The sequence below is a fragment of the Plectrocnemia conspersa genome, unplaced genomic scaffold (genome assembly GCF_051122295.1).
Source record: "Plectrocnemia conspersa isolate PC_06_02 unplaced genomic scaffold, ASM5112229v1 ptg000002l, whole genome shotgun sequence".
NCBI classification, from domain to species: domain Eukaryota; kingdom Metazoa; phylum Arthropoda; class Insecta; order Trichoptera; family Polycentropodidae; genus Plectrocnemia; species Plectrocnemia conspersa.
The window spans coordinates 4,723,736-4,738,099 of NW_028277166.1; the positions used below are offsets into that span (position 1 = coordinate 4,723,736).

The 14,364-nt window shown below is 29.9% G+C and overlaps 1 protein-coding gene across 2 annotated transcripts in view; it reads left to right on the forward strand.

Moving 5' to 3' along the window:
* The window catches only part of stol (voltage-dependent calcium channel subunit stolid), a 123,335-nt gene that overhangs the window by 17,519 nt on the left and 91,452 nt on the right, over positions 1-14,364 (forward strand). For both annotated transcript variants that reach the window (XM_088205826.1, XM_088205828.1), the window contains exon 3: positions 13,044-13,125. In XM_088205826.1, coding sequence (XP_088061952.1) covers positions 13,044-13,125 — 82 coding nt within the window. The remainder of the gene's footprint in view (positions 1-13,043; positions 13,126-14,364) is intronic.

Below are 14,364 nucleotides of genomic sequence, written 5' to 3' on the forward strand. Positions count from 1 at the left end.
GATCCGGCCCTTGCCTATTTTCTGACATGATAACTTCATATCCTGAGGTGTCGCGTCATTCATCAAAAGGCATGGTGGTAAAAAATAACGGGGCTAGGTTCTGCCGTGTCATCCATACTTGATGTTTCTTTTAGGAGAGGCTATCCATTAGGGTTTCATTTTGCTACAAAATTCAAAGTGGGCCAATTCATCATAACTTTGACATATTTTTGTGTTTATTTATGATCAACTGATAAGAATTACATGTTAATAATTAAATAAATAAAGCTAATGTTATATAATCATGAGCAATTTTCATGTATATGTATATATATTCTCTAAATTAACTTATAACATACACGTATGTATGTATACTTACTTTTGAGAAATAATGGCTGAACTTTGAGCACCGTGTAAGTCGTCTTTTCGCAAAATTTATAAACAAAGTTTATATCATTACAGAAGAAAAGAAATAATATCAAAGAGGATCATGATAACATTTTTATTCTTCGCTTGTTTACAAAGTATTTTGCGATCTATATGTATATACAATTTATATGTATAAAAACTTCAAAACAGTAAAGAAAACATATTTTTAATTAATAAAAAAACAATTAAAAACCATTTTTATTATTTTGCTCAAGTAAACATGTTGAAAAACAGTGAATTATAAGGCAAGGTTGTGTAGTTGTAAATTGTTATTATTGTGCAGTAATTTTTAAGCCACGTTCAATTTGTATAACTACTATCAATACGTGATGCTCTCGTAGTCTTGTCTGCTTCTATAGAATCCAGCCGTCGCACCTGTCACAGGGTTAACGTGAAGAGGGAAGCGTCTGCTTTCTCGGTCGATCCTTAGCGTAGCTGATGAAGAAGTAAATGACATATGCTATTTATGCGCTTATATACGTATACATAGCATATATCATCCTTTGCTCTGGCTCCTCTTGAGATGATTTGGGGGTGTAATTATATTTATTTATTTTCGTAATAATTTTTAGTAAAATCTTTGCCTTACTATTGAAATTTAAACAGGTGGAAATTTTGCAACATTGTAGCACTTTTCACGGCTAGTTGATGGTACCTTTTGATACATTATTTTAAATTTGAAAAGTCACTAGTGCTTCCAAAAATTGGTTTTAGGATTTTTTACAAATCGAAAACCAGTTAACAGGTTTTTGAACCGTCTTCGAAATATTTCGTATGTTTTGAATTTTTATTTAAAAAAATAAATATGTAAATATTTGTTTAAAAATATGCAATTTTTTTATTTCATAGCTTATTAATATATTATTTATGATAAAATAACTATAAATAGATTACGATATGCACGATAACGTAATTTTTAACAATATTGCAACAAATATTTTATTATTATATTTAAATGCTGTGAATTATTTATTTTGTTCAAACAAATTTTATAAGAATTCACAAGTTGAAGTTTTATAAAATCATTAATAATTAATATTATATATTTACCTGATAGACTTATTGTTTTTTTTGTGGTTTTGTATGTTGCTCATATCCACTTTTTACACGTACATCAAATTTGCAAACTGGAAAATAAACTGCATTCTGAGAAAAAGACGTAGTAACATTGTATGAATGTATTTTTAAACATTTATTATTCAGTATTTCTAATCTACAATATAATTGAAAGGGTACTTGACGGTCGTAAAAGGTTGGTTATTTTAATATTTACCTCAACCAGCTGATTTCTTATCAGGTATTGGCTGAGCCTTTCACAAAAAAAGACCTAAATAAACCCTTTTTGGAACGGTTTTTCTGAGAAACGGTAGTCTTATCGCTGTCGCTTCGCTTAGAAATTTATTCATCGATTTTATGCGTTATTTATAATTTTTGAGAAAAAAATAATATTCTTTATTTTAAATCAATATTTAAAAATAATCGTAAAAGCCGGTTTTGTTTTTTTTTTAAATGATCGAAAAACCGGTTAATCGGTTTTAATTTTAACCGGTTTGGAAGTCTTATAATGTTGTAATCTCGGCCTATTAATGTTTTTTCCGATAATTAATGATGTTAATAGAGTCCGTAATTCCTAATATTTTTAAAAACAGATAAACCACTTCAATTTGATATTTAAAATCGATGTGAGTGGTCATCCGCTAATTTATTACTATTCAGCATCAAAAGATGTTATTTCATGAAATATTCTAAAGCAAAAACGCCATATTAATTTAATTATACAATGTGCTTCATTGCACATAACCGATTTGGGTGTCCTATTTAAAAAAAACTACAAATTACATACAACAGCATATAGAAAACACATAAAGTCTCAAAGATATAGAAATTTGTCTTGAAATATAGCATTAATCGAGAAGCTCCGGCTTACTTTTAATAAAAGGAAAAATAAATATTATCAATTTTTATTTCCCACAAATTCCACTAATGTATGTACCTGGATAAGTTTCTGGTGGGGAATATTTTAATCCAGTGATTCTATATGCAAGAATAAGAGTATTGGACAAATTTACAATATGCACAACTTTGCTTTTTAACCATCTTTTAGATATTATTGCTTTGTTCTCAATCAGGTACTCACAGTTAGTAGCCGAATTGTGTTTCAGCTATTATTATTTATAAGTACATGTAATTGTTAGTCGTTATCTATGAGGCGTAAAGACTAATAGCAATTTTGTTGATGTGACAAGCGACAAATCCCTTTCTCACGGTCAATACGTCTCACATACTAAAATGTATCCAATATCTTGTTTTCGAACTTATTTCAAACGATGATGTTTGTTAAATTATTATATTTGTTTTGAAACTTTGCGTTTAATTCATGAATCATGAAATGTGGTAAAACATAAAGGCTATTAAAACATTGGAATAATACATTAACAATGATTTATAGCTTCAAGTGTTATTTGATGCTATGAAAAAAATGCCGCATTGTTCGCGTGAATATTTAAAATATACACGTAATTTTTTTATTTATATATGTACAACAATACAATTGTATCGCCTTAACTTTTAAAATCTCGTCGGTGGTTATCGAAGTTGATTAACATGGTATACGATTATAGAATAGTGTGATGCAGAAATATAAAAATAATTTTATTTATTTATTTTGTTGGAGACAGAAAAAAGTTAATGCAGTTATACAAAAAGATAATGAAAGTTTTATATTTTATATATCGTATAAATCCGGCAATTGAATTATTTTTACATTTTTTGATTATAAAGTATTATAACAATATTTTCTTTAAAAATACCAAATTTTAATGAAGTCACTTTGTACCCCATTTTCCAGGTTTCGGAACTTGAAGGTAGGAACTTTTTTAGAAGTATTTTTAAAATACATTATATTGATAGTAAAGAGTTCATATTCAATTTTTTTATTAGACATCATCTTAGCACATCTAAAATGTAGTACTTCGATAGCAAATTTTATTAGAGTGAATCAAATATTTTTTCTCAATTTTTGTTCAATATATCCCCGGACTTTTCTCGAAATCTTTCTACAGACAAACATGGACGTATTAGGTGATATATGATATATTAAACTATTTCTTTCTGCTACATCACATAAACGACGTGGAGTCGCTGTGGAGGTGGTCGATCAAAAAATGGTTACCTTTTGGCACTGCTGTGTCACATTGTTACATTTTCAGATATCTTTGCCCAGCGTAATCTAATGTAGTTCAGGTGAGAGTGTTTTAAATAAAAAAATATTTTTATCGAGGATTTATGAGTGAGGTTCGGGTTAATAAAATTTGCAGTAATGCGTCGAATATGCTCGGCTTATTTATGCGGAGCGCGTGTCACTTATTGTTGATTCGCGTTTTGCGTAATACGTTAGTTAAGTGTCAGTTGGAATACAATACTGAGGGGTGCTGTGGAAAATTTACCAATGCTCAGTGATTTTCAGCTGAGGGCTGTAGAACCATGTTTGCGTCCCTTATTCTTAATCGTTGCGGCCAGAGTATCAGCGCTCGAAAATGCTCTTCTTATACGTGCTTATTAAACACAGGGTTGTTTTACGCGATAGCATCTTATTTATTTGTGCATGTTTGAGCTGATGTATATTATATACATGTATATTAAACCTGTCAAATAAATAAAAAAAATGTTGATCTATCAGGTCAATTGAATATTTTCAGAATTAACACATTTATTAATTTAATATTAACGACAAACATATTTAATTCAATATTCTGGTGCATGTTGCTAATTATACGGAATTTAAATTATCCGAACGCAAAGTGTTCGACGGTTACGGCCATTGAAATGTAAATTATGACCGAACGTTCGGCATAGTTTGGAATGAAAAATAAAATGGAGGCATTGTGTGACACGGAGCGGGGGGCGGGGTGCGGGCCGGGGGCGGTATTGATCTAGCGCCCCCGTGGCCTCCTCCCCGGGCGCACGCACCCTACCTCGAGCCTCCGCCCCTGCATCGCCAAGGAGCGCTCCTTGGACCATGACCGGATATTTTCGCCGGGAGAGAAATGACCTCTGGGTGCATTCGACTTTTAGACATTGATGAAGCGTTTGATATGGTGAACTTCAATTTTTTAATTATAACTTTTGCTTTAATATAAAAATATGTTGACTCAATTGATAAGTAAAATTTCTTTATAATTACGTAATAAAATATATATAATATATTTTTTATTTTTTTCACTGCTAATAAAATATTTGGGTTACTTTTAAGTACACTCTGTTGATTTTTTAACTGTTATTAGTTATTTTTGTTGCATATACTTCAATGTAATATTATATCACGAAACATTTGCTTTGATTATTATTTTATTATCAGAATTTTATAATAAAAAATCGATCTTCAATAATTCCTTCAGCACTTTTACTGATAAAATATTCAAATATTCTGGCTCTCTACTGACACGCTATTACAGGCACGTTTATGTATTTTAAGTAACACTGCAAAAAATATTACTGTTTTATCCAACAATTTATTTTTTATTGCTATTTAATAAATCAAATACATATTTTTTATCTCAAACAAAAGTTTTGGTTGTATATGTATTGAATGAACTAGTATGATAAATCAATGAATAATACCTTAAAGACCTTGATTCGAATCCTATATAAGCCCTAGTGTTTTTCTATTTATATTATGTCTGGAAAATCTGTATTAGAAATTATTATATAATGCAAATTCCGATCGATAATCACAGATATGTTTTCCTATATTTTCCTATTCTCACAAATACATATAGTGATAAATAATTAAAATAAAACTGAGTTTATATTATTAATAATTTAGATTAATAAATAGATATATTGCTGATTTATAGACTCACTATTTACTTACTATAATAAATAAAATTAAATATGTAACTTTAAGAGTAGTTGTTTTGTTATATTAACTTAAAACTCAACTCTTCATTTTATGGTTGTTTTTGGAAAATAATAAATGCAAAAGCAAATACCAGAGATCATTTTTATAAATTAAATTTAGTATTTATTACATATATTCATTTTTTTGAGTCAATTATTTCTCAATTGCTCAAGAGTTTCCGCGTTTAATTATTATTGAAAAATTCATTAGATATCCGTTAAATCTCTATTGTTATCAATTTTCTTATCTTGATGCACGAACCTCAAATAATGTATAATATTATTCATATCGAAGTTTATGACGTTCTCTTATTTCGCTTATATCGTAATTTCTATAGCCTTTGATTTATTTTTTTACTAAGAAAAGTTTCTTAATAATTCGCAAGAAAACAATTTAGATAAGTTTAAGATAAGTCTAATAAATATTCATCGGTAGAGATTCTTATCATGTCAGATTTATAGGATTTTTCGCCGGCGTATTTTATGTTGCAATTTCCAAATCGAAATGAAAGAATTTATTTTTAATTTTCCAACTGTGACAGAGATTTTAAAATACTGGATTCTAAATCAATTGAGTTTATTTATGTAGTTATTAGATAATAAAGTATTTTTTATATTAAACTAATACAATCTAATACTCTTTGTTTATAGAAGGACGCTATTTTTTCAAAATTATATATACATTTATGAAGATTTTCAATAATTATCTCACAATCAGATTTGGCAGGAATTAGTAAAACAAAAAAACGTCGTTCCACGATCACTTAAGAGATTTTGCCACATTCTTTAAAAGGCAGTGACAAAATCTTTCAATTAATCTAAACCGACTTACAAAAAGAGTTATCATGAGCTATTTCTTCAAAAGTTAAGCAACTTCAGTTTTTCGAACGGTCTTGTTATCTTTTTTCAGAGCTACTTAGTATTGCGCTCATTCTGGAGTATCACACGGATCCAATCTGGGTCCTCTGCTCTTTCTAATTTTTATTAATGACATACATGCGGAAATTTATAACTCAGAATATTTATTATATGACCTGAAAGTGTTTCAGAGTATATGCACAAAGTCAGATTCAGACACGGAGTCAATAGTCGATCGACAATCGACTATCTTTCAACATCACCATGTGTCATGTTGTCACATTTTCCAGATCACACTGCCCAGCGGATTTCGCTTACAGTTGAGACGAGGGTTATTTAGGCAGAAATACTTTCATTGCACATCACTAAATTTTGCGATAAGGCGTCGAAGATGCTCGGCTTTGTTATGTGGAGCGCGAGTCACTTTGATAATTTATTGGCGATTTGCGTTCTGTACGAAACGGTGGTTCGTAGCGTCCTCGAATATTGTTGTTGATAAGAATTCAAAGAAAATTTATGATATATTTCTACAAGGGGTCGTACCCGTATTTGTATCTTAGTGCCCTTTTTATAGGAGCGTTGTGATATAATTCATTGCATTTTCAAGGAATGGTGCTTATACATTTTAGGTATGCACCATAACTATTTATTTCTATATTTGTTTAATTCTATTATTTGTATAATAAACATTATGATCGGTATTATTAGTATTATTACATTTTATTCAACTAGAATACAAAAGCTTGATCACCATAACTTTTATTAAAGCAGACGATTGTCCAATCGCTCAGCCGCTCGAGCATTGTTCACCAAAAATATTTATTTCATACGTAGCTAAATATTTTGTTAGCTATTGATTTTTATAAAAGAACATCTATATATTTTTCCCAGAGTACGCTTTTCAAAAAATATAAATATAAGGCTAGCAAGTATATCATATAGGCATGTATAAATAAGAGGGTATTACATAATATATCACACATTCGTAATACGATACGCGCGCGAATGTAATACACGTGTAATACGTTTATAAAAATGCGAAACGTAAAGTTTTTATCGCGTAAAGCGCTTTTATTCTATGAAATATATTTCTTTTGAAAGCGACAAATTCACAACGAGGGGGAGAGAAGTAAGCTTGTGCCAACGAAAAAATGACTCAATGAAATCTCTTTTCAACCCTCAGTTTGTTCCCTTTTGCATCTGAAACACCTTTCATCTTTTTCCTTGAAGTGGTATAAATTATTGTAAAAACTGTAGCGTAGAACTGCGAACAACACAAGGGCGGCGCGTGAGCTAAAATAATATACATAATTAGTCTCCTGATATTCACATTTTATGCTTGTAGAGAAGCATTGCATTTTTTATGAAATATACTTGAAGATTTAACTCACTAGACTTTATGGCTACTAATCTGGCTTCTCATGAAATACTTAATAATAACACAGACTCTCTACTAGCTCTATTTCTATTGTTGTTTAGTCTAAAAAAAATGACTATTACTTGTATGATTCCAAAAATAATAATTATTATGTACTAAATTTTTGACATTTTCATTGGTAATTGATGTTCTAAGCAACTAAATTCGCATATTCAAATACCACATAAATTCCCTCGTTTTTTAACTATTCGAATATTTGCACAACTATTCAGAAAGTATACGTTAATTTCTAATATCACGAAAAAACCGACCAATTCTAAACACACAGTTGTGTGTTTTTGTTTTTTATATATTATACCAACACAGGTAGTTCTTTTTTATTCGATGTACCTCTGCATTATCTACAAAACAATTATGCAAGTTATTAGCCAAAAATCAAAACAACAAAAACAAAGCACTTTGTAATTGTGGAATTTGCAGAAATACTTATATTTCACGATTAATATTGTGAAGCTGTGAACTTTCACAATGAATGGTATTACTTTTTTATGTCTTTCAATTTAATACGAATAATCTTCAATTTGAGGTTAGTCTAAATGTACTATATATAATGATAATATTTTTTTAAGCATACAATCTTTTTGCCAGCAGAAATATTTTTAGGGGTTTAATTATAAAAATATTTATTTTGTTGCTTGAAATATTGAAAATTAAAATTTAATATTATTTTTTCAGTTTTTTCAAGAATACATTAAAATATTTTTTCGTGATTTCTTCAAAGTATATAAATTTATGAAACAATTTGGATTATTCGAAGTAATATTTATTAATTATTTGTTTAAATATTTTGTTATTACTGTAAATTTAGCAAAATATTTTAAGTACTCATCACACTACTCTAAATAGCGCTACGAATTTTTGATGTTGAGTTTCATATATCAGTTTGTAGGATAAGTTTGTCTTTGTATTAAAAAATAAGCTTTTATAATATCCGAGGCGAATTTCAACTTCATTTTTTTAGAAAAATATATAATTTATTTTGCTATTTTAAAAATTATAAAAACAATCTCCAGAAAAACCAGAATTTTCGCAGGTTGTCATTTTTAAATTTTTCTCCTCTAAATTTCATGTAATTTTTATTTTGAATCGAGTCCTCTATTTGGTGCAATATTATGTAAATATGGTGTTCTTAACCTTCTAATTTTATTAAAAATAAATCTAAAATTGTTTAAACAGTTATTAGGCGGTCGGAAAAATATAGCACTGATTCCGACTGCGCGCTTGTTGCCCGTTAACCTCTTGACCTTACCTGTCGTACTAACAATTTTTTGATAGCAATTATATAATTTTATGAATATATAATTAATGATTCATATATTTAAAAAAACATAGATTTATGTTTTATCAAATTAAAATAAATTGTTTTTTAACCTAAAAATGCATATTATGAAGTAAAAAGCTTGGTATTAATCAAGTTAAACATATACTACTAATCATAGATTTTTTTTATTGATTTTTAAGAATTTACAATGACGGGTGGCAATTATAAACAGATTGTACTACTGCAGTAGTTTAAAATAATACAGGCAGCCCTCGACTTTCGCACATAATTGGTTCCTGAAAATGTGTGCGAATGTTGAATGTACGAAAGTCGAGGGAAGTAAAAAAAATTGAAATTGTGTGTATTTTAAAATATTTATTTATCAAGTAAATATAAGATGTTTAAGAGACACGTTTAAGTGGGGTTTGCGGGTGTTTCCTTTGAAAAGTTATCAAGAGTTAACTGTTTTCCACTATTCTTTTTCTTTTCTTCATATAGTATTTTATAACATGCTATGTTTTTATTGATCGCCCCACGCACTTGAGATATGCTTTCTCCATTGGGATCACAATCTTCCATAATATTTAAAAAATTGTCAAGGTGCGTGAAGGCTTCATTCATATTTTTCATTGTTATAGAGTTTTCCAAAATAAACTTGTCTCATCTACATTAAATATTTGGCTAGAGGAATATTCTACATCTTCAATAATTTTGAATAATTAGGAAATAAATTCTTTTGCAGCATCTTTATCCGCATCAGTCGATTCTCCAATAAATTTAATATTAGGAAAAGAATACCTCATTTTAAAATTGTAAAACCAACCGTTACTTGCTTGAAAAACCGCGTTAAAATATTTTTTTAATCTATCCTTCCAATCTTTGTGCAAACTAAGAGCTTTTGCTTGAATAATTGAAATACTCAGAGGGACATCTTTTTGATGTTGGTCATCGATCTACGATGACAAAGATTTTCCATTTCATCCATGTTTTTTTTTTGCTGTGTTTTTTTGAAAACATATTAAAGATTGTGGAAATATATCTTTATTTTCCACAATTTTGAACGTATTCTTTAATTATATTTTTATTTTGCAAAATTGAACATATCGCAGACCTGTTTGTATCATACGAACGTCTGATTGAAACAAAAGATTCACCGCTACCAGAAAGTTTAAAAAAAAAATTTTTTTTTTAAATTGTTTTTTTTTTTAAATGTGCGAAATAGCAAATTGTGTGATAGTAGAACTTTCGATAGTCGAAGGCCGCCTGTATAATATTAGTTACATGTTTGAATCCATGTGAATGATTGGTGGACGAGGCGCCGCTGGTCATTATCTTCTCGTTGAGGTCCGCCAAATAATGTGTTGCCCTACGATACCGTCACGCCTAGTTTTGGCCATAGTGAATAAAATGGTCCCACACAATAGTCATATTATTTTTTACTATAATTGTGATTATTGTTTTAAATACATATAAATAAAAATCTTTAAAGCTGTGTATATTTTTAAAATATTGAATCGAGACACATTATAAACACTGGCTTTAATAGAATAATAAGCAATTAAAATATTATTTTAATATTTTTTTTATGTTTAATTTAGTATAGTTCATGATAGCTACATATTTTATATTTGATAAAGTTATTTAAGTTATTTAAGTTATTATCACATTTATTCCTAAGCAAGCGTGTATATGTTTGCAATACATTGACCGTGACGTCGCAAAATAAAATTAAAAAGTTGCTCGCAAAATATCTAATAAGCCTAATTATTAATATAAATTTTATTGAAGTCTTTTTTAAGAGAAAGTAATTTCCTTCCGTTTTATTTTTATATTCCTTTGCTGCCTATAAAAAATGTAGACTTCTCACAAAATAACTATATTTTGTATTACGAAATCACTCAATACAATATTTCACTTTACACTGAATGTATGTTAACATTTTCTTTTTGAAATTGATGAATGTTAAAGGGTTAACCAGTGCAGTGGCAAGCGGCAAAAAACACAAACGAATCAGAGCATACCGTTTACCGTGATGGAAAGCAGGTTATCTTTGGGAGCGAGGAGGGGAACAAACAAGGGTTTGAGATAACTACTAAATTAAAAGATGAAAAACAAAGAGGTGGGTCGGATGAAACGACTAGGAGGATCTGCGTTAGATATACGTCCACCCCCACCGCCCGTCGCGCGGGCGGCGAAGTGGGAGTAGACGTAAAAGGGTAGAAGGTTGGGAGAGTCCCCCGTCTCGACGCGAATGGGGAAATATTTAATATTGCAAAAAAATCTACTTCGGATCGAGCGACAAGTCCCTCATTGATTTATGGCGACGAGTAAAATTGCTCCTCTCTCTCTCTTTTTGCACCCACTCTCCTTCGGCTAATCGACTAAAACGCCATCTTACTTTTTTAATTAAAACAATGTACACAATGATAATTTTGAATTTTATGTATATTTATCCACCTCACGCGCCGTCCTCTCTCTTTGCTACAGCTTTCTGAATGGAATGGATGTGTAAACTCACTAACGCCAACGCTAGATGCGTTGGCGTACACTTGTCGATACAATATGCAAACTAGCGTAAAAGTTATGTTATGAAAAAGTTGCCTTTTCTATAAATGGAAAAATAAAATCAATAACTACAAAACGCAATCTAGGCATAAAACTAACATAACCCTCACATATATTATTGTAAATGATCGTAACAAATATTTCTTATGAAAATTTTTTTTTTAAGTAATTATATCGTTACGTGTTCATTAATTTTTTATGCGTTACTTTTGCGAAAACAACATTTTTATATCAAACTGAAATCTTATCTTCCTTTATTATTTCGTTTATATATATTTTATTTATATGTGGAACTGTGTCGTGATCGGTGGTCATATACGTATCGGCGGTTTGTGTAATAACGAAAATAAAATATAAAAAACAATAATTTTCTCTCTTGTACCTCCATTATGTTTTTATCGGTGAAATATGGAATCACCGTTTATGGTTATTATATAAATTGATTATTTAAAATTATTATAAATTTGTAAAAAATATGAATTGCGTTTATATGAGAAAAATATTATACAAAATAAATCCATTCTATAGGTCAATTACTTCTTTATTGGCTAAAATCATTACCCAATACATTCTGGTGAACAGCGAGTACAACAAAACACACTCAGTATTACACACACATTAAAAATTAGAATCTAAAAATGCGCAAACTACGTACTAACTAGGCTTGTTACTTTGATCATTGTCAATGCGCATGCGCGAACAATGCGGCTAATAAACCATATTTAATTGTTGAATCTGCCACTTGTCGCTTAGTGTAAACATCAGCGTGACACGTAGTGATAAATTTTGAAATTAGCTCTCAAATATTTATGTACATTATGTGGAAAATCAAATGTTATTATTTTAATGTTGATATGCAGCGCATCAACCGCATGTATGAGCGGCGCGCCATTGGAGCATATATGCTAATCTTCAAACACAATATCGCACGTGTGTGGGTCGAACACTCCCGGTTAATGGACGTTAATTTGCTCTTTTCGGCCAAACGCCGCGAACCAGAGCGCACAAAGGACTCCGCCCACGCTACGATTTTTCGCCGCCGTGCGTTGCTTCGTTCATGCACCCGGATTATTACTACCGTTTCACCTGTTTCGGTTTATCCTCTCGTATCCGAACGCGTGGGCGTTGACCTCTATTATACAAAATAGCCGACTATTTATTAGGGTCGAAACGAGCTCTCCGCCGCTGTTAATACACCATAAAATATTCATAGTTGGGTGGTAGTGTGGTGGCACGGTTGTTCGGAGGTGCGTGGAAAATATTTTCGGTAATGCGTTAATTAAATTAATTTCGATTGAGTCTTAAATGGTTTGTTAATAATAGATTAATGGGGTGTGAATTATAAATAAAAATGTCATTCATACATTATTTATATGCTGACGGAGGTGCAGCTTATGTCCCAGCGCATGCTGATACAGATTTTTATTTTCAATTCAGGAAAGCGTCCCACTCATCTTTAGCACGCTTTGTACACAGCAAAGCGAGTGAAAATCTTTTTCTATCGAGATTAATTTAAGAAATGTATGCACTCTAAATCTAATATTGATGCACCGAACCAACACATTATTTTTTTTTTAAAACTATTTACTAAGTATTGTATTTTATTGTTTTTAGGGTCAAAAATTGGGCGCTCAAGTTCGGCGTTGACTTGTGGGAGTTTGGTCGACACTTCACCAAAATGAATCAAATTCAGAATGTAAGTACAACATGTTTTAACCTTTATTACTATAAATACTAACATACAATCAGTATTTTTTAATTACTGAAAATATATCAACATATGTTTTTAAATTATAATACGTATGAAGTAGTAAATACAAGGGTTTTTAATCACAAAAATAGTGGTATTTTAAAAACCAATATCGATTTTAAAATCGTTTGCAAAAATAATTGTGTTAGAAAATGTATTAATAGAAGTCGTTCAAGTGGTAAAATTATGTAATTTACTTTATATATAACTCTCAATTATTTCCTCTTGATAAAGTTCAAAAAAGTTTTTAACGTAGGTTGATTGTGTCAAAATATACGTCCATTCCTTTAAAACATATTCATGCGTCATATTCAGTATATGAGTTTTTATATTTAAAAATGCTGCAATTATATAGTATTTAAATCGATTTATAACCTCTAATTTGATCAAATTTATCGATAAAAAATATTTTTTTTGTGAAAATCGAATAAAGGAAACATATCTAAACCGAATTTTGACCAATAGGAGAACGCAAAAACAATTATAACATCTCAGTAACCAAAAATCCACGTCAAAAGCAATAAAATCGTGCCGTCTTTTTTTGCTTTTGACGTGAATTTTTTACTTCTGAGAAGTGATATTTGTTTGTGCGCCCTCCTATTGACCAACATTTGGTTTGAATACACTTTGACCAATACTTTCATATTAGAAGTCTGTAATAATATCGGTAAGGATAGCTTTTATATTTTTAAAGCATAGTGTAAAATCGAATTGCAGATAAATCATGGAGCAATATGCGAGATGTGACATCTGTCTATACTTCTTCTTCCGCTTATTTTCTCCTGAGAGTTGAGTTGGCTTAGTTTATATTTTGGAATTGACCTGATGAAAGTTTTAGAACTTTCATCAGGTCAAGTTGGGGTTGGTTTGGGTTTAAACAGCAAATATACGTTTCGCAACTGTCAAAATAAGTTTCATAAAAATTTTAGAGCAGCATTTAATTTTACTAGCACCTATCAATTAAATGATATTTTTGCTATTAAAAATATATATCTACTAGTGAAAATGTATTTTGACTTTACTAGTAAAAATAAACATACAATGTAACATTTATACATCGCATGGAAATAAATAATTATAAATATGTATATATTACTATGTATGGAAAAGTTGAAATCATATAATTTTACTAGCACAGGCTAGATATATTATATTTTCATTGGTAAAATAAATATCTACCAGTGA